General features: G+C 38.7%; 2 protein-coding genes across 7 annotated transcripts in view; one reads left to right on the forward strand and one right to left on the reverse strand.

The window, feature by feature from the left end:
• The window catches only part of UFSP2 (UFM1 specific peptidase 2), a 37207-nt gene that overhangs the window by 4016 nt on the left and 8008 nt on the right, over positions 1–25183 (reverse strand). The window contains exons 2-12 of one of the 5 annotated variants that reach the window (XR_011072171.1): positions 24815–24893; positions 21925–22108; positions 21777–21843; positions 19380–19537; positions 18798–18990; positions 17329–17475; positions 14413–14577; positions 14078–14202; positions 12819–12895; positions 11782–11906; positions 2970–3071 (exon numbers count right to left, since the gene is read on the reverse strand). Coding sequence is in view for 3 of the 5 variants with exons in the window: in XM_068532299.1 (XP_068388400.1) it covers positions 7787–7873; positions 11782–11906; positions 12819–12895; positions 14078–14202; positions 14413–14577; positions 17329–17475; positions 18798–18990; positions 19380–19537; positions 21777–21843; positions 21925–22108; positions 24815–24893 (1407 nt within the window). In the remaining 2 variants the exon portion in view is untranslated. Of the gene's footprint in view, positions 1–2969; positions 3072–7706; positions 7874–11781; positions 11907–12813; positions 12896–14077; positions 14203–14412; positions 14578–17328; positions 17476–18797; positions 18991–19379; positions 19538–21286; positions 21378–21776; positions 21844–21924; positions 22109–24814; positions 24894–25183 lie in introns of those variants that run through there. The other 4 variants (XR_011072172.1, XM_068532299.1, XM_068532298.1 and 1 more) reach the window with 4 other exon arrangements.
• ANKRD37 (ankyrin repeat domain 37) lies at positions 4947–7644 on the forward strand. Of its 2 annotated transcripts, XM_068532305.1 has the most exons (5): positions 4947–5104; positions 5310–5462; positions 6328–6419; positions 6958–7161; positions 7409–7644. In XM_068532305.1, coding segments are annotated over exons 1-5 (477 nt in total). In that variant the 5' UTR covers positions 4947–5077; the 3' UTR covers positions 7410–7644. The 2 variants fall into 2 exon arrangements, with proteins under 2 accessions (XP_068388406.1, XP_068388405.1); XM_068532304.1 differs by lacking the exon at positions 7409–7644 and having other exon boundaries at positions 6958–7165.

The raw sequence follows: 25183 nt of genomic DNA on the forward strand, positions 1-25183 counted from the left end.
AATTTGAGGGTAGAACTATTTCTACCCATCCTTTACAGTTGATTTATCCTCACCTACTTTGAAAGCATTTTCCTTAGCTACTTGAGGCATCTGAAAGCATTCAATTTAGTCTTCTTAAAAATTATAGCTCTCACTTCTCACCCATATCTCACCAGTTATATAATATTTAATTATATTACATATTATAATAATCCTTATAGTGTGGAAAAAAATTCAAACTGATGTGATCCCAAGTAACTGAGTATTCTAGAGAACAGCCTGTTAAGATCTCCCAGTGATCAATGCAACCGGCAGTGTGTTTTACAGAGGAGCTAAAGTGTATTGGTTAATCAGAATTTAAAAATTAAATAGTGATCAGAATAAAAAATTAAGTAATAAAGTTGTGAGAAATTGTGAGATTTTTCGTTCCTTGTTTTATTAAAACTAGCTTCATATTGGTTTAGGTATCTTCTGTCATTACTAAATCTAGAAAATTAACTAAGTGTAACTTTTGCAGTTTGAGGTGCAACAGCAAAACTAGCATAAATTTCTTTTTCCTTCTTCACAATTTCACAAATAGAAGATTTGTTCTTACTGTAGATCTCAACAACCTCAGTGTTTGATTTCTTATCTTTCCTTATTACGTCAAGAATTTTCGGGCTTCCCTGATGGCGCAGTGGTTGAAAGTCTGCCTGCTAATGCAGGGGACACGGGTTTGAGCCCTGGTCTGGGAAGATCCCACATGCCGCGGAGCAACTAGGCCCGTGAGCCACAACTACTGAGCCTGCGCGTCTGGAGCCTGTGCTCCGCAACAAGAGAGGCCGCGATAGTGAGAGGCCCGCGCACGGCGATGAAGAGTGGCCCCCGGTTGCTGCCAACTAGAGAAAGCCCTCGCACAGAAACGAAGACCCAACACAGCCAAAAATAAATAAATAAATAATTAAAAAAAAAAAAAAAAAAAGAATTTTCACCTTTTTACTTAAAGGAAGGACTTTATAACTTCTTTGGCATATCTAAATTGCCAGCATCACTACTCTTGCGCTTTGGGGCCATTATTAAGTAAATAAGCCTTACTTGAACATAGTAACCCAGTAAATCTGATAACTCAGATGGCTACTAGGTGACTAACCTGGACAAAGGGATGATTCCCCTCCCAGGAGGGATGGAGTGAGATTTCATCATGCTACTCAGGGCGGCATGCAATTTAAAATTTATGAATTGTTTATTTCTGTAATTTTCCATTTAATATTTTCAGACCATGGTTGGTCTGAAACCACAGAAATTGAAAATGCGGATAACGGGGGACTATTGTAATTTTCTTTCTGTTCCAGGATCCCATCCATGTTATCACACGTCATCATGTCTCCTTAGCCTCCTCTGGTCTATGACAGGTTCTCAGGTTTTCCTTGTTTTTTTTATAACTTTGACAGTTTTGTACTGGCCAGATATCCTGTACAATGTCTCCCAATCTGGGTTTACCTGATATTTTACTCATGGTTAGACCTGGGTTATGGACTTTTGGGAAGATGCAGAGATGAAGTATTCTTCTCAACACATCATATCAGGGGTGCATGTTATCATCATGACTTATCACTGATAATATTAACAAATACCTGGCCAGGGTAGTGTTTCACAGGTTTCTCCACTGTAAAGTTACCTTCCCCCGTTCCTATACTCTTACTCTTCAGAAGCAAGTCATTATGCGTAGCCCACACTCAAGGGGACAGTGTGGGGAGAGAATTAATCTCTATTTCCTGGAGTGGGGAGCGTCTACATGAAGTATTTGGAATTCTTTTGTAAAGAGAGTTGCCTTTTCACTCCTTCTCTCCTTCCCTTCCCTTCCCTCCCTCCCTCCCTTCCATCTGTCTATCTGTCTATCTAAATATCTATCTATCCTTTGTGCCACAATATCCTGGAGCAGCAGTTATTTATAATAACTATATAATTTATCACCTTCTCCAAGAAGTTTGAGTAAGCAAGGCTGGAAGGGTTTATATAATAAGGCACAAGAAGAATTTATTTGTGGGAAATCTTTTGCTTTTACAATCATACAAGGATCATACATGGATTTCCTGACTGCACATGCCAGTGAAGGCAGAATTACATTTGATTAGTTCAAACACATTTGCCAGCAAATTAAACATAAGTAGAATCAGCAATGCTTGGAAGAGTGACTGTTGAATATGCATCTTAGACCATCTTCCACTTTAGAAAACTGATCCCACTTGCTACATGTTCAGTAAAATCTCGTTACTTGCCAGTAAGATATTGTCCCCCAAATGTATTTATTCTGTATATTTTTGTACTCTATCAGCTTTGTTCAGTTTTTAGACGGCTTTCAGGCCCATTTTTAAGACTAAACCAAATACCAGAGATATAAAGAATTTTTTGGAAACATTATGAGCAATGGACAAGTATGCAGTGATTAAAGGGACAAAAGCTTTAACAACTCCTCACAACATTCCCTTTCCTTGTGAAATTTAAATATGTCACAGGGAGTTAACAATAATTACCAGATTTAATGCATGCTGAACAGAATCTTGTTTTCAAGAGGAAGGATGTCATGTGGAGGCGCATGCATCACACACATATCCCACTGCATAATATGTTGACTGCAAAACATATGTTTAGAACTCTAGGAACTTCTTTGATAATACCTTGTATTAGTTAGGAAATCCTGAAAATGAACATCTGTGCAAATTTGAAGCTTTATTATATGCTTTGAAAAACAGTACTTACCTAATTGAAAAACATGAGAAAAGGAAAATTGGCAATATGGACATGTGCTCTCATGTATCTCTGACATTCTTTAAATAGCATAAAAAGGTACTGTGAATAGTTTAAATATTAAAAAAAAAGAACACAAGTACGATTCTATATATGTGTTTGAACATAAATACGTATACACGTTTATGTTCGAGTATGCATATAAACAAAGACGTTTAAAACTACCCCTTAGCAAATAAAAGAGCAAAGAGCATTTTGCTCACCATCCAAGTCTTCAGAGATTAACCTGCTGCAGCCGCTGAACAATAGGGCACTGGATGCTTCAGATGAAGAGATTAAGGTGATAACAGGATGGGCACTCTGTGCTTCAGACAAAGGAAATTTAAAGATGAAAACGGGAGGCTCTGTGCTTTGGACAAACAGGCCCTTAGATGCATTTCATGAAGAGTTTTAATGAACCCCGCTTCCCATACATAGAAAAGCCCTATAATCATTAACTTGGGATATCTGTTCTTTGTGACGAGCAGTGATCTTTTACCAAGATACATCTGACTGCACGTATTCCCTAACAACAACAACAAAATCACATAGAAACTAGCCTCCCCCCACCTCTCTGGAGCAGGTCCTCAGAGCTATCCGAAGGCTGTCTCTGCGGCTACAGTCCTCAGTAAGACCCTGAATAAACCTTAACTCACACCTCTCATGTTGTGCATTTTTCTCTCAGTCGACACCCTGGATCACTGCATAAGTCTAGTAATATGAATTACTGCAAAATTATTTTATGGCTCTTATTACAAAATAAACAATAAACCGTAACCAAAATTAGAACTAAAAGGCCACCTGTCTTCACAGGACAATGAGCTTGTCCTCTACAAGCATAATAACAAACTATCTTTCAGTCCTGCTCTCAAAGGTATCAGCAGATAGAAGGGAATCGCTGAAGATGTTAGGGAAAACAAATATATGGCTGGAGCTTTAGCTTTTAGCTAGATTAACCCGAAAAAAAAAGTGCCTAGGAAAAGAGTCCAGAGATTATCTGATAGGCGGTCAATGGCTACGGTTTTAAGTCAGGATGTCTGTCTGTTCCTAAAGCTTTACAAAAACGAATGACTCAAGCTAAAGGAATGCCTCAGCATAAAGAGCTCCGGAGAGCCTTCCTCCCGCCACGCCCCAGCGGTTCAGAGCTAGTCAGCCCTGCCCACGGGGAAGAGCCCCATGGGTCCTCAGCGTCCACGGCCCGGGCCCTTCGTTTATCCCCTAACTCTCCCCATGATGAGTGGGGGGCTCCCGCCTCGGCAAGCTCAGGGTTAGACGCTGGGGACCCTCAGCACTTCCCCAGGCGGCAAGGCCAGCACGGCGCCTAACCCACCTCCAAGAGGGGACACGTTAGTGGTTGGCTCGTTTTACATCATTCCCAGAACGGACGTGGTATCATGTTAACCCCGAAAGGGTGGGGTTTGATAAACCATTTAAACCAGATGTTCAATCCCGGGAGGGCGTGAGCCTGGACAAAGGCGAGAGGGGTGCTGGAGCTGGGGCTTAGGGTGGGGCAGTCCCTGCGGGAAAACCCGTCCCCTTAGCTCACCTTAGCAGCCCCTCCGCCTGCCCTCCCCCGTCGCCCCCCCCCCCCAGCTTCCGCTTTCCTCCCTAAACGTCCAGGGCCTTGAGAGGGACAGAGCCAAGCCTGGGGCGACTTTGAACGTGAGGCAAGAAGGAATTTTCATTCCTCAGGAGCCGGAGGCTGGGACCCCGGCGCCAGCACCAAGCTTAGCAGCTTCCAAAGGTCGTGTTGCAGCCGAGCTCCTTGTAGCTCCCTGGTTTCCTGGTTACGTGCGTGCCAGCAAAAACCAAAACCTCCGCCCGCGACTTCCGCTTCCCCAAAGGGCCTAAAGAGGTGAGCGCGACAGCGTGAGACGTGTCGAACTCAGCGCGCCTCATGGCGGCCGCTGAAGCCCAGCCGCCCGGAATCCCGTCCCTCACAGCGCACGCGCACAGGGGCTCCTGGGGAGAGGCCCGGGGCCCCGCCCCAAGGTGGGCGGGCCTGACACCTCACGCTGGGCCAATCAGCTGGCAGATCCGCGCTGCCTCCTCCTCCTTTCTCCGCGCCAGCCTTTCTGGGTTCCCGGTTGCACGTGTCAGTGTTTGTGTACGTGCGGCTGCAGCTGGGCGGAGAAACGCCGGCAGGCCAGGGTTGGGCTGCTGGGGCGCAGCCAGAGCTGTGGCGCGGCGGGGAGGGGCGGGCCCGCTGGCCCTGGGGATCTTTAAATTCTCCTGCTCTTGGGCGGCCTGTGCTCTCTAACCTCTTTGTCGGCAGCGAGCACCTCACCGCTCTGCTCTCCCAAGCACTCCGGTCCTCTACTTTAGGTGGGAGATGCTGTTGCTCGATTGCAACCCCGAGGTGAGACTCAGGCTGCTTTTGCCCTGCAGGCTTAAGTCTTCTAGGGAGGGCTAGCTAGGGTGATGGCTTACTGACTACTTGGCGTTGCCAGGTCAAGCCTCTTCAGAGTTGGAAGGTTTTTGGAGTGGAGGAAGATGTTCAATCCCGGGAGGGCGTGAGCCTTGACAAAGGCGAGGGCGGTGCTGGAGCTGTTCTTTTCTCGCAGGTGGATAGTCTGAGGCATCTGCTGGAGACCGGGGCCTCCGTCAACGCACCCCCGGATCCCTGCGAGCAGTCGCCCGTCCACTTGGCCGCAGGTGGCGGCCTCGCTTGCTTTCTTCTCTGGCAGCTGCAGACCGGCGCTGACCTCAACCAACAGGTAACTAGGTAACTGATTGTTGCCGTGTGCAACCAACCCTCCCCCTCCACCCCAAATCCACACAAACATTTCTTAGACGCCGAGATATTCAGTCGTTTGTTATTAGAAACATGACTGTCGCAGCGATGTCCAATAGAAATATAATGTGAGACACGTTATGTTACTTAAGATTTTCTAGTAGCCACATTAATGAAGTAAAACGAAACATGAAAATTTTAGTAACCTAACCCAATTAATCCAAAATATTATCATTTCATATGTAATCAATATAAAACATTACTGATAGATATTTTACATTTTCTTTTCATGTGTCTTCTCCATCTGCTGTGTATTTTACATTTACAGCACATTTCAATTCAGAATAGCCACATTTCAGGTGCTCATTAGCTGGATATATGGTTGCTGGCTACTACATGGGACAGAATTTCCAAGGTCTACAGTTCATTTCCAAAGGAACAGTTGCTCCATTACCAAATTAAAAGTCTCAGGATAGCAATACTTGTGAGGCGTGCTCACAACCAATACAATTCCTTACAGAACTTTCTTAGGGTAGTTTGCATCTTCATTGAATATTAAAGTATGGTGAATTTTAAACTAATTTTTTTACTTCTATAGGATTCTGTTTTGCTTTTATTCACTTAAAATTTAATGTATGTTTGTAGCTGTGGCTGCACATATTTTTATTAATGAAAACTTTGTATTTAATAGGGCACCAAGTGAATTTTATTTAAAAAAAAAAAGAATTAAAAAATACGGTCCAGTACAATGCATTTCTAACCCCGCTTCCTCAAACAATAGACTTCACCCACCAACTTCCACTAGAGTGTTTCGGGGAGAGACTAAAATGTGCTGTTTTGTCTGTAAGGATGTTTTTGGAGAAGCTCCACTACACAAGGCAGCAAAAGTTGGAAGCATGGAATGCCTCAGCCTGCTTGTAGCCAGTGACGCCCAAATTGAGTAAGTATGAAATCAGTGGCTTCAAATTTTATATTTTCTTGGATTAAACTAATCAGACTCCTACAGCTTAATTACATGATGCTTGCCATTGATAATTTAATGTTATCGTTTAAATGTTAACTTAGGCTGTTAATGACATCTAATACTATGTATTCAATTTGAATAAATAAAAAATGGATCCTAAGCAATCAGAGATACAGTTCTATTCATCTGTCATGGCAGTGTTACATCTTAGTTTTGGTTTAGAAAAGCCATTCTATAGAAGTTCTCACTGACTTCCTTTGCGTACTTAACTCATTGTAGTGAACAAAGAATACTCTTTCATTCGTGCAAAAATAAAATGCCCACTCTGTGCTGTACTCTGTGCTAGCCATTGAGGATACATAGTGAGCAAAAATGGAATTCCTCTCTGCTTCCTTTACAACTCTTCTATTCTGCAACCAACATTTGTATGAGCCCAAAGCGCCTTTGTTAGGAAGATAAAAAAGGCTAAACAATTGTCAACTTTTACTTAACTAATTTTTTGTCTCAAATTCAGTTTATGTAATAAGAATGGGCAAACAGCTGAAGATCTGGCTTGGTCATGTGGATTTCCAGAATGTGGCAAGTTTCTCACAACAATTAAATGCATGCAGACAATAAAACCAAGTGAACAATCCAATAAAGATCATTGTGTTCCAGTACTCAGACAGAAACGAAGTTTTGTAAGTGAAGAAGATACAAATGGGAAAAGGAAGTGTTGGTAAGGAATTGATAGTTTCTTCTTTCTTCCTCCCTCAAGGATCTCTTATTTAGCACAGAATTTATTGTTTCATTTAAATATCGGCAGTCTTATTTCTAGTATAACTTTTCATTCTCATTAACACATTTTAATACTGGTTGTAGTAACTACTACTAGATTCTAGAGACCAAAAATTGTCCTGCATGGTGGAAGATTGGGAAGGAAACCTTTAAATAGTTTTTAATGTTAATATGTTTTTTAACAACAGATGTCGTATTGGTTATGAAGAGGTGTGGAGAAGGTCTTCACTTCATGCAGATCTACTGCTCAGCTACAGGCTATGGCTTTTGGCTCATCAAGTGTGTCTAAACACCTTCTAAGAAGGAGGAAAACTTTCTTCTAAGTGAAGATAACATTCAGGAATACATGTATTTACATGCCTGTAACGTTCTGGTTGTGCATGCTTTGTCTTTTAATTTATTAAAGGAATGTCTAAAGAATAAATTCTTTTCTTTGTGTAATATTTACAACCTTTACAAAAAAATCATAGAAACCATCAAACTACACCCAGGATTTAATCTGAAATTAAATTTATCAACAAATTTATAAAGTACAACTTTACTACAGTCTTTGAGTCCAAGATATTTTAAATAGTATTTGGTCGCTGAGGAAGACATAAGTTATAGTAAGCATCGTTGTTCCAAAAGTCTGGACCCTTCCATCCACACCAGCCCTAGATTTGGGAGAAGGGAAAGGAAAACCTTTTACAAAGTTACAGGACTACATGATTGAAACTGTAACATTTTACAATCCTGTTCTGTCAGCAGGGTCTTGGAATAAGGCTCTATATAATTCAAATATTTGAGTTCCTGTAAAGCATAGAAAAGTAGCTTATTTGGCTCCCTTTCAGACAGAATTAAAAAAATTTTAATTCTATGATATTTAATCATAGGAATCATTAAAAATGAAAAGCTTCATTATGGTACTGTTACTCAGTACCACATTTTATTGATTTTAGGATGCATAGTTTTATAATTCTGGCAGTCGATGGCATGTGATAGTTTAACTGGCATCTGTCCATAACAAGACTGTATAGACAGTGAAAAAGACTGAACTAGAAAGTGGGCCTCCCCAGCCACCGAATCGGCCACTGCCTTGATCCCGACTTCCCAGCAGTGGCATCTCAGCAGTGATACGTGGCAGTGAGAAATCTGAGATTGCCCTTGGAGTTGCATTCTATGCCCTTCGTTTTCCTCAGGCTGTAATCATGCCACTTTCCAATTTTATGTCAGTATTAATCCTTTTCCCCAGCAGAGAAAATTACTTTCAAACAAAATCTCATTGTGAATATAGAAGTTTATCAAATTTCTTCTAAGGCCATTGATTTATCAATATTTTCTTTTTTCTTTTTTTTTTTTTTTTAAAGATTTATTTATTTTATTGATTGATTGATTGATTGCTATGTTGGGTCTTCATTTCTGTGCTAGGGCTTTCTCTAGTTGCGGCAAGCGGGGGCCACTCTTCATCGTGGTGCGTGGGCCTCTCACTGTTGCGGCCTCTCTTGTTGCGGAGCACAGGCTCCAGACGCGCAGGCTCAGTAGTTCTGGCTCACGGGCCCAGTTGCTCCGCGGCATGTGGGATCTTCCCAGACCAGGGCTCGAACCCGTGTCCCCTGCATTGGCAGGCAGATTCTCAACCACTGCGCCACCAGGGAAGCCCAACAATTTTTGCAGAGGCTTCCCTGACCGGGAAACGAATATTTTCTTCAAGACCCAGCTCACGACTTGTCTGTGTTACATCATTCTGAAATGAAATGCTTTGTTTGCAAATACTTGTGAGGAGACTAGTGAGGATTCAAGATGCCACCATGTGAGTGACAGGTGGTAATTTTACCCCTTACCCTACCAAACTGGGAAGCTGCTGGGCATTCTGGCAGTGACCTGAAGTCAAAGGTCAGAGTTCCTATAGGGGAAGATGGTGTGTTAGTCTGTTTTTCAGTGTGGAGGTGGGAGGGTTGAGTAGAGATGCTCTATAGGTTTTTAATTTTTATTTTTCTGATTGCAGAAATAAAGATACATATAAAAATTCAAATGAGGTGAAAAGTAAAAATTAAAAAAAATCCTCCACCAGTCCTGCCCCGCCTCTCCACAGGTAACCACCATTAAGTTTGGTTTATTATCGTTGAGAACTGTTTCTTTACATAAACAAACTTTTTTTTATCTTCTCATTTTTTTCAGCAAAACTTTCTCTAATGAATTTAATGTCCTAAAATCTGTTTTCTTAACAATAAATAGAAAAAAGGCTTATACTTTCTCTGTTTTAATCTTTCTGTGGTCTTTTCACACATGTGGGCCATCTCCAGGTAACCAGACTCAAATTTTTTTCCAGAGAAGTGGGTAGAGAGGGTACCAAACCAGAAACTGGGGGAGTAAGTAGGGGAGCCAGACTTCTTTCCTTTGAGGTGTCTGGCTTGGGAACTTCAAACAGGAAAGCTCCCCAAGTGGGTAAAGAGAGGTCAGGCAGTGGTGCAAATGGCCCTCTGGCCCCTGCCATAGACTGAATGTGTCCAAGATTCATATGTTGAACCCTAATCCCCAATGTGATGGTATTTGGAAGTGGGCCTTTGGGAGGTGACTGGGTTATGAGGGTAGAGCCCTCACGAATGGGGTTGGTGCCCTCATTAAAAGAGGGCTCAGAGAGCTCCCTCATCCCTTCCACCATGTGAGGACAGTGAAAAAGACTGCCATCTTTGAACTAGAAAGTGGGCCTCACCACCCACCAAATTGGCCAGCACTTTGATCCTGGATTTCCCAGCCTCCGGAACTGTGAGAAATAAATTTCTTGTTATAAGCCACCCAGTCTATGGTATTCTGTTACAGTAGCCGGGATGGACTAATATGACAGTGCCTTAGATTTTTGAGTCACGTGAGAGTCAACAACACTTCTACTGATGGCCCGGCCTTGGCCTCAAGGTTTCTTGCATGTGTGAAGAGAGCAAAGGGTTTTTGCTGTTCCAAAGTTCTACAGAAATATAACTAGCAAAGGAGGGCTTCCCTGGTGGTGCAGTGATTAAGAATCCGCCTGCCAAGGCAGGGCACACAGGCTCAAGCCCTGGTCCGGGAAGATCCCACATGCCACGGAGCAACTAAGCCCATGCGCCACAACTACGGAGCCTGCGCGCCTAGAGCCTGTGCTCCTCGACAAGAGAAGCCACCGCCATGAGAAGCCCACCCACCGCAATGAAGGGTAGCCCCCGCTCGCCGCAACTAGAGAAAGCCCACGTGCAACAAAGAAGACCCAACGCAGCCAAAAATAAAATAATTTAAAAAAAAAAAGATTATTGCTAATCACAAGAAACAGACATCTCAAGTTAATGATTAAAAAAATAAAACTAGCAAAGGAGAGTGCAGTTCTCAGAGAAAGTAAGCAGGGACAATGCCTTACTCTATCTAATTGCATTAGAAAACCCTACCTAGATAATTCCATTTAGTCCAAAGTCCGTCAAGCCAGCCAAAAAGAAGTAATTTTATTATCTGTATTATGCCTCTAATTAAAATCATAAGGCGTCTCACTGCCTTTAAGATAAAATCTGAAAGCCTTGCTCCTCTGCCTGGCGCAGTGACCATCCCAGATTTAGCTCCTGCCTATCCCTCCAGCTGTCAGCCACACCTCTTCACCAGCTGTCATCACGCTCCTGGAGCATGCCCTGCTTTCCTTGCACTGTCTCTAAGTGATGCCTCTGCAGGAGCAGCCTTGTGAGCTCCAAGACCCAACGCAGCCAAATTAAAAAAAAAAAAAGAAAAAAAAAGAGCAGAGAAACCTTTTTATGGGTACTAATGATATTGACTTAAGTGACAACATGACAAAAATGAAGGGTAGTGGATAGGATATATTCACTGGCTTATAGCTGGAAAGGCTGTATGCATTCTTTGTAATTTTAATATATTTGGCAAAGAATATAAAACTTATTTAAAACTCAGGTTAATTATGTCTTATAACACTTGCCTCCTAAAGATTTAGTACTGAGTTTCATGAAAATTTAGTACTAGTTTCTCATGAAAACTCAGTACTAAATCTGAATTAGTTGCCTATAAATTAACTTAAGTTTATACCTCCTTTAGCTGGTAGTTTAAGCATCAACAAATACTCTTAAATCTGTTTCAAATATAACTCCTTCATAGAATGAGATGAAGTTATATGTAAATAAATTAAAGGCAGTCAAGCCTCCATAATGTCCAGCATACTGCTTAGCTAATTTTTGGTTAATTCTAAAATTATAAAGGTTATATACTCCACTCTATTTCAAGGCATTGATATATCTCACTATATTTATATTTGTGCAAAGCTGTAAGTCTCCAGGGGAATATATTTATGAGTTTTGCATTCTATTAAGTTTAATAACTGAGAAAGTCTTGATAAATCTAAGCTAAATTTTGTCTTCCACAATTTTCTTTAGTTCCCCCCTGTCCTTGTCCTCTGTATCTAGAGAGACAGTTACTCATCACAGCCTTAGAATCCCTCCTTACAGTGAGGACCCCTGCCCTCAGTTCATAATCCATCTTTCTGTTAGCTGCCAGTTTTCCATCATTTGGTCCTGGGTTCTTTGCCTTGTATCTAAATTTGTGTTAAACAGACACTTACCTTTTCTATAATAACTTGCAGATCTTCAGCGCCTGTATAATGTGGATCTAAAATCAGAAATTTTATCTGTCCTGTAATCTCATTCCATGCAACTCCTAGTATTGTGTGGGCCAAAACTCCTCCCCCTATTGAAGAGGAAATATGAAATGAGAGGGCATATATTAATCTCAACTTCCCATTCAATTTCAATTTAAAAAGATTATTTTGCCTATTAATTGACCTAACAGCATTAAAATCAACTGGCGTACACTGTAAACGACACAATGTCAAATATACTCTGAAGAGATAAAATTACATCTTTAAGACAGAAAAGAAACAATTGTATCTATAATCATACTAGGTTTATATTTCACTGCAGTATCCATGGAATTACCTAGACTGGATTTAAAAAGGGCCACAGAGGGTCTAAACTCCACACGACAGAGTAACGATCACCGCTGTTGGTACCTCTCTCAGCAGCTGGGCAGTGCTGCCTCTGGTCTGAGTACCTCCAATGGTGCCGCCCATCTGCTCTTTCAATACTTCCTGTATTTTGCTGAAATCTGCCTACCAGCATTTCTTACACACCAGTCTTAGCTTGCCTTCTGTCATCGCAGGACAAGTCTTACTTCTCACAGAATCGTGAATCTTTAGATCAGCTAATCCAATCCTCTGATTTTACAACTAAAGCCTGGAGAGGTTAAGCAATTTGCATAATGTCACACAGCCAGCCAAGTTAGTGCTAGCCATGACTTACAATGCTCAGCTCAGTGACCACTGCCTCTTTTCCATTCTGCTCTCAACTCTTCAAGTATCTGAACACAGTTATCATTTCTCTTCTTAGCCTTTACTACTGCTGGTTATTATCTTTTTTGTAACTTTCCTCCTGCCTTGGAAATTTTAAAATAATATCCAGAGGACAGTATGCATGATGTAAAAGCTAATTTTAATATGTTTAAAAATGACTGATTTTATGTGCCATTACATATTTTTATTAACCATAAGTTTCACATACTCGCCACTCTACCAAAAGAACCCAAGATATCCACACACCTTACCGATCATTACTGGTGTTCCTTCACTCTGGAAATGATTAACCAGTTCCCGTCCCTGAGAGGCCATTTCAGAACCTTGGCTAGAAAGAAACCATTTTCTATCAGATGAACTATTTCTAAGATAGTTGGGAATGTATGAATAATGTTTTACTGTGACAAAACTCACTTTTTAATCACCATATGCTTCACTACTTAATCTATCACTTATTTGTTAGCACTGATTTCCACAGCCAATCAAAACTGCACTTGTGAAATCAGAGGTATTAAAGTACTTGGACAATAAAAATAATAACACTATAGTTAGCAAGGTTGTTGTAATAGAAAATGTATTGAACACATAAGCTCATAAATCAGGAGTAAGCTAGTGATGGTCATAGATATCAATCTTATATTAATATTTGCTCATATTTTTATACTAGAATTGTGATTAAAATATATTGGAAAAGAAAAAATGAATGTATTATTTGGACACATTATTAATTTATTAAAATCTTAGGAAGAAAAAGAGTAGGAGATAAACAAAAAGGTCAGTCATAGACCAACATTTGATTTTTTCCTTTCAAGACGTCTCTGCCTTAAGCATTAAAAAACTAGACTTTCTGGGGACTTCCCTGGTGGTGCAGTGGTTAAGAATCCGCCTGTCAATGCACGGGACACGGGTTTGATCCCTAGTCTGGGAAGATCCCACATGCCGCGGAGCAACTAAGCCCATGCGCCACAACTACTGAGCCTGCGCTCCCTAGAGCCCGTGCACCGCAACTACTGAGCCCACGTGCTGCAACTACTGAAGCCCGTGCGCCTAGAGCCCGTGCTCCACAAGAGAAGCCACCGCAATGAGAAGCTCACACACTGCAATGAAGAGTAGCCCCCGCTCACCACAACTAGAGAAAGCCCACGTGCAGCAACGAAGACCCAACGCAGCCAAAAAATAAAATAAATAAAAAGAGAAAAACAGAACAAAAAAACTAGACTTTCTGTAACTCTACTCAAAACTGACATATTTGCAAGTTTTCCTCTTCCAGACTAAGATTAGGCCTAGAGCATATAAGCAGATATCACAAAGTTTACTCATAAACTCAAACATCTTCTAAAAAATAACAAAAAAATTTAGGGCTAGAAAAATGAGATTTATAAAGCAAGGAGGCAATGTGGAGGAAGAGAAAAGAGTGAAAACAAATGTGGGGGAAAATGCGCTTTTTCTTTTAATAAAAATGACAAATTCTCTTTGAAATGATTTCTCAGATTTCTTAAAGTGTCCTTACCTGACAAACAGTATTTTTGAAGTTATACCAATCAAATGGTTCAGTACCAGCTGCACCTCGATAGATCCAATCCACTGCCGTGATCCAACAAATGTTGCTGGTTTGTCCCCAGCATCAACTAGAGCCTTTGTGTATTTAAAAATACAAAAAGATCCATACACAAGACAGCTATTAAAAATTACGTTTAGGGCATTTTCCCTGATTACCAGTATTTATATTTTTTTTCTTCAAAACAGAAATAAGTCTGCACCATGAGGTAGGAATAATTATTAATGGTATATTAAGGGTTAATGAAACATCCAACTGATTACAATTCAAAATGGCATGTTCTGTACCTGCTGAATTTCTCTGTGTGTTGGAATGGATCTCTCTGTGTATCCCTGGTGTTTGAACCAAGAGCAGATAGTCTGCAGAGACCGATAAGCACAGCCCCAGCCATTGTCATCTATCCGATCCTGCATATAATGATGGTAACCATATATACCCTGGACCACAGAAATCTATATAAAAAGAAGAAACACAGTAAAATATTAACTTAAGATAGATGTATGTATTATATTACACATACACATACCAAGTCATTTTACTATTCTCGGAGCTAGACTTACTCTAGTTCCTTAGAAAAACTTTTTTAAAAAAGAGGAAACCCTCCCCAACTCTTTCAATGAGCCAGTATACTACTGATACAAAAGTGAAGTAAGAACAGTATGAGAAAAGAAAATTATAAGACAATATCATTCATGAACACAGATGCAACAATCTTAACAAAATATTAGCAAACTAAATCCAGCAGAGAATAAAAAATAATAATTAATCATAACCAAACTATCATAAACGCAAATCTAATATTGTTTGGAGATTTGCATTGTAAGTATTTAGGAATAAATAGCATGATGCCTGTAATTTTCTTTGAAATGGCTCAAGGGGAAAAAAGGAGAAATGAAGCAAATATAGCAAATTGTTGACATTGTTGCATATATGTAACAAGAGACATGTACAGTAACTTTCATAGCAGGGTTGTCTAAATAGCAAAAAAACCTGGGGGAAAAAATCATACCAAGGTATATTATCCAGCAATAAAGATAACTGAACTACAGTTATACACAATACCATGGATAAATCTTAGCTACATGATATTGAGTGAAAAAGCAAGTTGTAGAAGACTATACACAGAATGACACCATTTTGGTAAAACTCAAAATCAAGCAAGACTAAAAGCAACATTGTTGAGAGAATATGTACATATATGGTGAAACTATTAAAAGAAAGGGAAGTGAATGATGAACCCAAAACTCAGTATAATAGTTCCTCCTGGGTGTCGGGGAGGCAGAGGAGTGCATAGGAAGGAGCACACAGTCAGACTGGCCACGTCCTAGTTCTTAAATGGCGTAGGGAGCTCTCCAATATTGATTTCTTTACTGTGCTTTATAACTTATATAGATGTTACATGCACACATGAAGTATCATATAATAAATATTAAGAAATATATAAATGCTTCTTGCATTTTTGCAATACAGATAACCAACCCATTTCATTGTCAAAAAACAATCAGTATTTATTCATCAGTATTTACCTTCTGAGAGTCCTGGCGCTTAGTAAAGAACTATTAGGAATTAAAATTGAATATATGATATAATACTTACCCTAGAAGAGTTCCAAATATAATCTGAGAGAGAAAACATTTATGTAATAATCTACGAGAAAACCATCAAGAGTTATGTTGCTTGTTAGAGACTCTAAGTTTTGTATTTCCTATTCTATGATTCTATGACTGTGACAGAACAAGATTTTCAATCAGGAACAGGTCTCTCAAGATTTCCTCCCATATAAGCAAAATAAGTGAAATCATTCAATGTCACTGAAATGTTGACTAAAGTCTCATTCGTATGCATGTAACGGTGAGTGCCCAGCCAAGGCTGTTCTATGCGAAGCTGGCCTGCCCATAGCTCTTGCAGGTGAAGCTGCTGTCCCAAGTGCATGCTGATAGCCAGAACCGGAAGCGGGCCCCTAACTGCCCTAGGGTCAACGTTGTATCACGTACTCATTTTTTTTTTTTTTAACTTTTGGGTTTATTTATTTATTTATTTATGGCTGTGTTGGGTCTTCGTTTCTGTGCGAGGGCTTTCTCTAGTTGCGGCAAGTGGGGGCCACTCTTCATCGTGGTGTGCGGGCCTCTCATTATCGCGGCCTCTCTTGTTGCAGAGCACAGGCTCCAGACGCGCAGGCTCAGTAATTGTGGCCCACGGGCCTAGTTGCTCCGCAGCATGTGGGATCCTCCCAGACCAGGGCTCGAACCCGTGTCCCCTGCATTGACAGGCAGATTCTCAACCACTGTGCCACCAGGGAAGCCCACGTACTCATTTTTAATTCTTAAGATTTCCTTACAAAGCACCTGGAGACTCAGCAGGTATTGAATAAATGCCATGACAAGATGGGCCAATCAAGTTTTCTCTTATGGGAATTTGAATTGAGAGGTGCAGGGTGAATCAGGCAGTAAGTGCAAGGAATGAAGCTGAAACAATGCATGCAATCAGCAGGTCTGAGGGAGAGTAGGAAAAGCTATGTCAGGCTGAAAAAATGAGGAAACAGAAGACGAGGCTGAGAAAAGGTAGAGTAAAGGGAAGGAACAGGCCAGTTAGGACCAAAAGCACCCCCAAAGAAAGCTGAGAAATGCCATCAAGGAGTGAGAGTACGCCTTGAGACCGAGGCCAGTCATAGCGCTGCTTTGTTCTAAGAGGCCCAGCTGTACGATTCCTATTCTTGGTTGCCCATGAGATCCTCTCTTACTAGCCTGCATGCATCCTTAAAGGAACCCTTCCCCACACTCCTTTTCTGAGCTACCTTTAGTGAAAAGATCTACCCCTTACAACTAGGTATGTGCTGTACAGGAAACATGTAGTGCTTTATTAGCCTTTTCCAACAGTGTGAGTTGTGTAGAAATATGCCCTTAATTAGCATGATTTCTCAGGTTCAGAATGGAAATAAAATGGGACAAGCCTTTAAAGAAATTAAGGAATGGAATTTTAGTAAGAGAAAAGTGCTACACACTATCTATTCCTAACCTTTTTAGACCACTGTGAATTACTGCTATCTTAAGCAATGATCATTAAAAGAAAAGGGTGGTAAAGTATGTTTTAGGGACGACGATACCCATTATAAATTGATCGTTACGACTTCCACTGGGTACAGACAGAAAACAACTAACGACACTTATGATCAATTGACTCACATAGAGAACTATTAAACTCACCATACCAGTCTCTATGTTAGGTGAATTGAGATAAGTATGTGGATTTCTAACGTAACCATCTTTGTATGGTTCATCTGGAAAGTGATAAGCATTAGACCTTCTGAAATAAGGTCTGTCATGAGGCAGACTGAAGAGATCGTGTAACTCCTAAATGAAATCAGAATCAAGAGGAAGGAAGAGAAAAAAAGTTACATGATTTAGATTCCTAGTCAATAAATATACTCAAACTAGATACAAAACAGAAAATTTACTAAATATTGTAAACGTTATCAAACGCACTTATGATTTAATTCACTAAGGTCAAAGAAAGTGAGATTTAAACTAAAACCAAAAAAGATTTATTTTTGTTTATCTGTGTATATGGATAGAAACTGGAAGGGAATGTAGAAAAATGATAATAATTCGTTAGAGTCAGAGAACTGAGATAATTTAAAATTACTCACTATAACACACTCTGTTAAAATACATCCAGGCTAAAGACTGGTTTTGAAACCGCCTTGTAAATGAGTAAATTATAATTAACAATGATAAAATTATATCAAAATACTTTAAAAAATCATGCTTAGAGTACTTAACAAATATAAGGGGTAGTGATTAAATTATAGAGATTGGTGGCATGAAACCAACCAATATGGCATCAAAATAAAAATACACATACATGTCTAAAAGGCAATATATTCCTGAATGTATAAAAACATGTAGTAGTTACTTTGAAAAGTCTGACATCTTCTTTTGCTATCTCCTGTGTATTCCAGCAGTTTGAATGGGATCATTAGCTTATGTAACTGTTGCCTCTGCAAATCAATTCATCTGGCACTTACAGAGAGGTACAGAGGGTTACATTGTTATATCTCTTTTCAGGGACAGAGACCAGGAAGACAGTCCCATGGTATAATTTGATGGATGCCAGGCAAGGCCACACATCAAAAATATGTACTCCCAAACCAGTCATTTTGCCAAGAAATCTCATTTCTTTGAATGCTGATCGTGTTTCCTTCAAAATGCCTCTAATAAAACCCAAATAACCCTGGGAGGTGGGGGATGGAGTAATACTATAAATCCTAATTAGAAACAGCATAAATCCTAATTTTCCTTCTCTGACTCTAATCTTGTCTCTTTCACAAATCTGGAAGTAACGGAAGAGAAAAGGAATATATTAAATACCACTCATCAGCTGCTCTAGGCATGTAAGCATCTTTTCAGTTCTAAATTTCATTACAGAAAAATAACATATGAACTACACTGAACATATGAAATTAAAATGTTACATATGGTTTAGCAAAGTATTTTTTCATTAGTAATACTTTAAAAAGTTATAGAACAGAAATTAAATAAGGTGTAAAGCTAATAGTCTGTGTCCACACTTTAAAATTAAATCACAAAACAATGTCCATTTATTAGAAACACATAATTAAACACAAAATGAATGATAGCTGTATTTTTTTTAAGAAAAAATGAATTGGTTTCACCTTTCTATAGGCCTGCAGCTGATCATCTGGAATTCCTGATGGATATGAAACTGTTACAAGATTTTCTTCCCCTGGTAATAAAAAGTGCAGTGGTTCAGGGACCACGATAGATGTTCCTTTCATGTATTTCAAAATACATTGTTCCATATCAGTTAGTTGATTATGAATTGCATCAACTAGATGTTTACGAACTCTGGGGGGGGGGGAAATATACAAGTGCATTAACAGAAGTTATAGTAGTTTATGATACATGAAAGTGTCGAGTGACTATATTCCTAATATATCCTCGATTGGACCAGGTTTATTAAATGAAGTCTAAAAAATGCAAAGTTAAATGTTAAATAAACTAAATTTCCTCTGTGTAGATAAAGGGAAAACCCTACAGGTTTTGCATATTACTCTACTTCCTCCAATAAACATCTAATTACTAGATGACTCTTAGCTTAATAATAAACAAGGAGTAAATCACAGTAAAAACAACAACAACACTGGATATGCCTATATGATAATTTAAAATGAGCTCTGATTACTTTGGGAGAGGGTCCTTATTTAAACGTGGCAGTAGTATTAGAAAATACCTACTTTCCCCACGTTTCTTCTGGAGCAACAGATACAACTGCATCGACCGGTAAAGTCATATTAACATAGTGGTGTCCTCCGCTTTCTCTTTCAATTATGGGTGTTACAGGTGCCAGAGGGGTTGACATCTCCAGCATAAGATCTATATTTACTATTTGATGCTATAAAGATAAACAGTAAAAGTTAACTTATAGAACATTGAATAATAATATAAAAGGTAAGTAAAAGGACTTTTTAAGGACCATATAAGCTATATTACAGTAAATTATTGAAAAGCACAAATCTTAAAGAAGAAATCTTCCCTGCTTCAAAATAATCTGAGGAGAAGGGGAGAGTGAGTGGGGAGTGAAGGTGAAATCAGATTGATCACGTACTGATAAACATTAAAGTTAGGTTCACCAGGCTTCATTTAATTATTTTCTCTACTTTTGTATACATTTAAAAATTTCAAAACAAAACAAAACAAAAATCAAATGAACAAGATACAATAACCACACACTGAAGCAACTTATAAACATATATTATGACTATACACCTGTGGTCTAAAGACATAAAAAACTATAAACAAATATTGAACTCTATTAGTAGGTTTGATTTTGATAGTGGTATGGGAAAACAATTTTGAAAATGCTTTCTGTATATTAAACAAATTTAGCAAAATATTAAGAGTACTGGAAGCCAGGTTTCTCACTGGGAAAAGGTTAGCAATTGTGTGAGGCTGAAGTAGAACTGGAGGTATAATATGATTTACACAGATAAATATGGATGTATGTGTTATATATGTATAGTATGTATATATACATGTGTGTGTTCCTTGGGGAAATGGCTGATTTCTGAGCTAACACAGGGAAAGTACAAGATGTGTCTGGAACATCCTGTGGAAGAAAGTAGCAAGTACTCAAAAATATGGTGTCAAGAGGACATTGGAGCCAGCATGAAGTTTCTATTGGCCAAATCTTAGAAAATGTGAGCATCAAAATAACTAATGACATAACAGTAACAGATAACTCATTGCATAAGATAGGAATCCATGCTTCCATGCAGTTAATAAACAAATAGGGAAATAGAAAATCTCCCCCTCACAGTATAATGTCATCTAATAAATGTAAAAGGAAATGATAGACTTAGAAAAATCACTACTTTGCAACCATCAGATTAATGCTAGATTCTGGCAAAAATTATCAATTGATGTTAGAAGTGATGGGTAAAAACTTGATGAGGAACAGGATATATATATATAAACTCAAAGTATCTTCCCACAAAATACTTACTAATTATAAGGGCAAAAATTAGTACCCTCACAGTGGAGAACACTGGCGGATACCATATTAAATGATCAAAGTTAACATCACTAATACAAGAACAAACTGAGCATATGCTTCTTTCATACGACATGCTGAGAAGGACACACATTACTTCTGTGGTATTCCTACCAACAATGACCACATGAATCTATCATGAGGAAGCCTAAAACAAACCCAAACCCAAACTGAGGAACATCCTACAAAAGAACTGACCTGTATCCCTCAAAATGTCAAGCTCCAACGACTGGTAATTCTCAAATCCTTATCCAGAGCCCACAATTTTTTTTGTACACTCCACATTTATAAATCTAACAGCTCATGTGGACTCCTCACTGCTGTCTAAAACATAATGTGACCGAAACTGACCTCATGTCTTCCCCATCTTCCATCTTTACCCAAGCAAGAAGCTGGTCATCCCACATCCAATTAGTTTCCAAGTATAATCTATTCGATCCCCTAAATAGTTCTTGTATCCATTCCCTCCTCTTTATTACTGTAGCTACTGTTTTGGTTTGGCCTCTCCTAAGTGGTCCCTGCCCACATCTCCAACCTCACGTCCACTCTATTTTCCTTACTAGTCTGGAAAAACACTAAAGGCATACTAACTTTGTACAACTTCCTGCCTTGAAGCAGCAGCTCCATTTTTCATCTCCAATATCTGGCAAAGTTCGTGGCACGTGGCAGGTACTCAATAGTACTGGTTCAAAAATCAACAGAACCAAAACAGTGTGAAGAAAAGTAAATCATTTATTATTTACTACCTCATATAGCATAATGTGTCACTGTCATGTTTCAGAATGATCCCTTTTTATTTGTTTTTAAATAATCTGTAAACAGACTCAAGCTGTTTTATTTCTGTGGGAGCAAACAAGGCATTCAAAAAACCCATTTAAGATATATATTATAATGGGACAAAAGTTTAGATATGTACATCAGAGATATAACCTTTGGCAAGTCATTTAATTTTTCTGGACCTGAATAATCTGATCTGTAAAAAAAATAAGAAAGTTGGGTTAAGTAATTTCTAAGATCTCACTCAACTCCAAATTCAAGGATTGAAAATTTTTATCACTAAGAAGACAGGTGATTTGCTTACCAGGTCTGACAACTTTTTGTCTTTCTTCCTCATGAATTTTCGTTTTGTATCTTCTTCCTGTTCAAATCTAAATTTTTAATACACGAAGATGTTTATCATACGAAATGACGTTGTGAAAACACTTCTAGCCATTTTCAAGCATACTCACTGAATAAAGCGCATTATGTTCTTACAGGTGGAACTATCAGTCAGTTCTCCTGGAATGGTGTTCATGTCACTGTTAGGCCATATGTACACTGAACTGTGGCAGATTCTGAACACAAGTGCATTTGAAGAAAGCTTGGTTGAGAGGTCACTCAACATATGTTTTAGTGCTTTCTTGATAAAAATTTCTAAATTAAAAGAATATAAATAGAATAAGAAAAATTGTAAACTTTTCAACATGAATGCTTCCAAGCACACAAAAGTACAGCACAGTAAAACTGACCCCCAAATATCCATTCCCTATATTCAATACTATAAAAACATTTTTTTTGCCTTTTTTAAAAAAAATTGACATAAAATTCATTGTTTAATGTGTACAATTCAGTTGCTTTTAGTATACGACAAGGTTTAAAATCATCACTATTTAATTCCAGAACATTTCATCACCCCCAAAGAAACCCTGGCCTTACCAGCGGTCATTCCCCATTCTCCCATGGTAATCACTAACCTACTTTTGGTCTCTATAGATCTGCCTATTCTGGACACTTCATATAAATGGAATCACACATTACGTGGCCTTTTGTGTCTGGCTTCTTTCACTCGGCCTAATACTTTCAAGATTCATCCATATTGTGGATTCATCCATAATGTGAATTCATCCATAGCATGAATTAGCACTTCACTCTTTTTTACGGCTGAATAATACTCCATTGTATGAGCAAAACATGTTTTGTTTATCCATTCATAAGCTGATACACATTTGGGTTGTTTCTACTTTTCAGTTATCATGAATAATGCTGTTATGAACATTTGTGCATAAGCTATTGTGTGGACATATGTTTTTAATTCTCTTAGGTGATCACCTAGGAAGAATTGCTGGGTCATATGGTTAACTGTCTTTTTGAGGAACTGCCAAACTGTTTTCCAAAGAAACTGCACCATTTTATATTCCCATCAGCAATGTATAAGGATTCCAATTACTCTCAAAATACCTTATTACTTATAGCAATAAAACTGTTGCATGAAATTTAAATTTCTTTATAGTTCTATTCTTCCTTGGACTATATCCCACTAAGACTGTACAAAGTACTGTGCTCTGAAGTCAGAGTTTTTTTCTCTGTGTGGTATGTCATCAACCTGATATTTTTCTGACTTCATTTTCAGGGATTTCCTTTTTACTTTATAGAACTTTTTAAATATGAAAAACATTTTCATGGTTCCAAAGTCAAAACTATAAAGAAGATATATCTGAAGAAGACAATATTTAAATACTTGTCTTAGCTTTATATTCCTAAATCCTAAACCTAGTTAACCTTGTGATTAAAATATTTATTTAACTATCACACTGATATCTTGATAAATAAATACCTTGAGATTGTGGTAGAGAAAAGATTACTTTTAACAAGTCAGATTAAAAGATATCCTGATATGCTTCAGAAAGCCAAATGTAAAGATTTTTAGCTGCACTACAAAAGACAAACATTAATTCCTGGATTACCTTCTGTTTATCCCTGAAGGACCATGAGGTAAAGTACCTAAATAATTGTGATGTCTTTAAGTTAAGCACCTTCTTCCCCTCAATTTCCTCATTAACGATTCCCTTCATAGAGTGTTTCAAAGAGTTTGATACAGGAGGAGGAATACTATCAAGTCAGAAGACAAGCTCAAATACATTAATTACTAGGTAAAAAGTATCTGTAGTCCTTACTTACATTTGAAATTACATCATTATATCTGGTGACTAATACATTAGTTATACTTTGGCATAAGTTCATAGCAAAGTATACCTTCAATTTATATTAAGTTGTAAAATGTAAGGCTTTATCCATACAAGTAACATATTAAGGAACAACAATACTTTACTGATAAGATAGGCCTAAAAGTGAGTTTTAGTCCTTGCAAAATGATTCTCATCTTGATGGCACATTAGAGAATCACCTAAAAAGCTTACTGATGCCCGAGTCTCTGTCCTTAGAGACTTTAATTGGTCTGGAAGTGGGGATTAGAATGTGGACCAAGATTGAGAACAACTGCCTAATGTGAAGGGATGGGTCAGAAAGAACATTCTGCATTCACTCTCCCTCTTTCCAAAGGGCCAGTAAATAATTGTCAGCTGGTGATCTCCTTCAAGGAACTCTGACACTATTTATTCCTTATCTTTCTGAACTTCTTTGTGGCTCCTGACACCATTGATCATGCTTTTCTTGAGTGATTTCATTTAGTATCAAGGTATTAACTATCATCCTTGAGAGATATTAAGTTCTCTTATCTCCAGTTCTGACCACTCTCCCCTAAGTTTCAGACTCAAATTACCAAATGCCTGTTGGGCGTTGGCACTTGGCTTACTGTGGCATCTCAAATGAAACACATCTCCAACACAGCTCTTCATCTTCTTCCTCTGATATTCTTTGCCTCAGTTTGTGGCAGTAGTCAGAAACAGGAAGACATCCTAGAATTTGGTTTATATAAACACTGCTGATTTTTCTCCCATAGAGCTTGCCTACCATTCCTAAACAACACGACATTCAAGAGAGTGGGCTCTGGAGGCACAGGGTTATGTACAGTTTTAAGCCTACAATGTACAAGTCTGGGTGCCTCTTTATATTGTGCTCATGGTGGATATTTATATTTATCGTGACAATTTTCTTTGAGAGGGCAGTAAAGTTTCTTAAGTAAGGAGACACCTTTTCCTAATGTGCACAGAGAGCCCCATGGGCTAGAGGTGGTGGGGAACAGTGTCTAAGTTTAAATCCAATGTATATCACTTACTAACTATATGACCTTAGACAATTTATTCATCCTATCTCTCAGTTTCATGTGCAAAATGGTAAGAATCTCACTATATTTCATAATCAACTTTATAATAAAAAAGCAGAGTATTTTGGCAGACCTACCATTAGGAGTAGCTAGCTGAAAAGCTAGATCAAGGCCACCTCTCATTCTGAAGAGTATATCCATAGTCTCTGAAATAACCTAAGACAAATAAAACCAAAATTTCATTGTAAAACAAAAACTCATCCTCATATAAATTAGAATCTAACTGAATTTAGGTTAAGGCATTAATTAATCTTGATTTTTCAAGTTATTTCATGAGTTAATTCCTTGTTTTATGGAGAAAAACAAAACACCCTAAATTCTAAATTAGAGGTTCTCAACCTTTGTTCCACATTGAAATCACCTGAGAAGTTTAAAATACTGATTCCTGGGCTACATCCCCCGAGATTCTGATTAATTGGCCTGGGGAGGGTCGAGGCACAAGGATA

This window comes from Eschrichtius robustus, chromosome 21, assembly GCF_028021215.1.
Source record: "Eschrichtius robustus isolate mEscRob2 chromosome 21, mEscRob2.pri, whole genome shotgun sequence".
Classification (NCBI taxonomy): Eukaryota; Metazoa; Chordata; class Mammalia; order Artiodactyla; family Eschrichtiidae; genus Eschrichtius; species Eschrichtius robustus.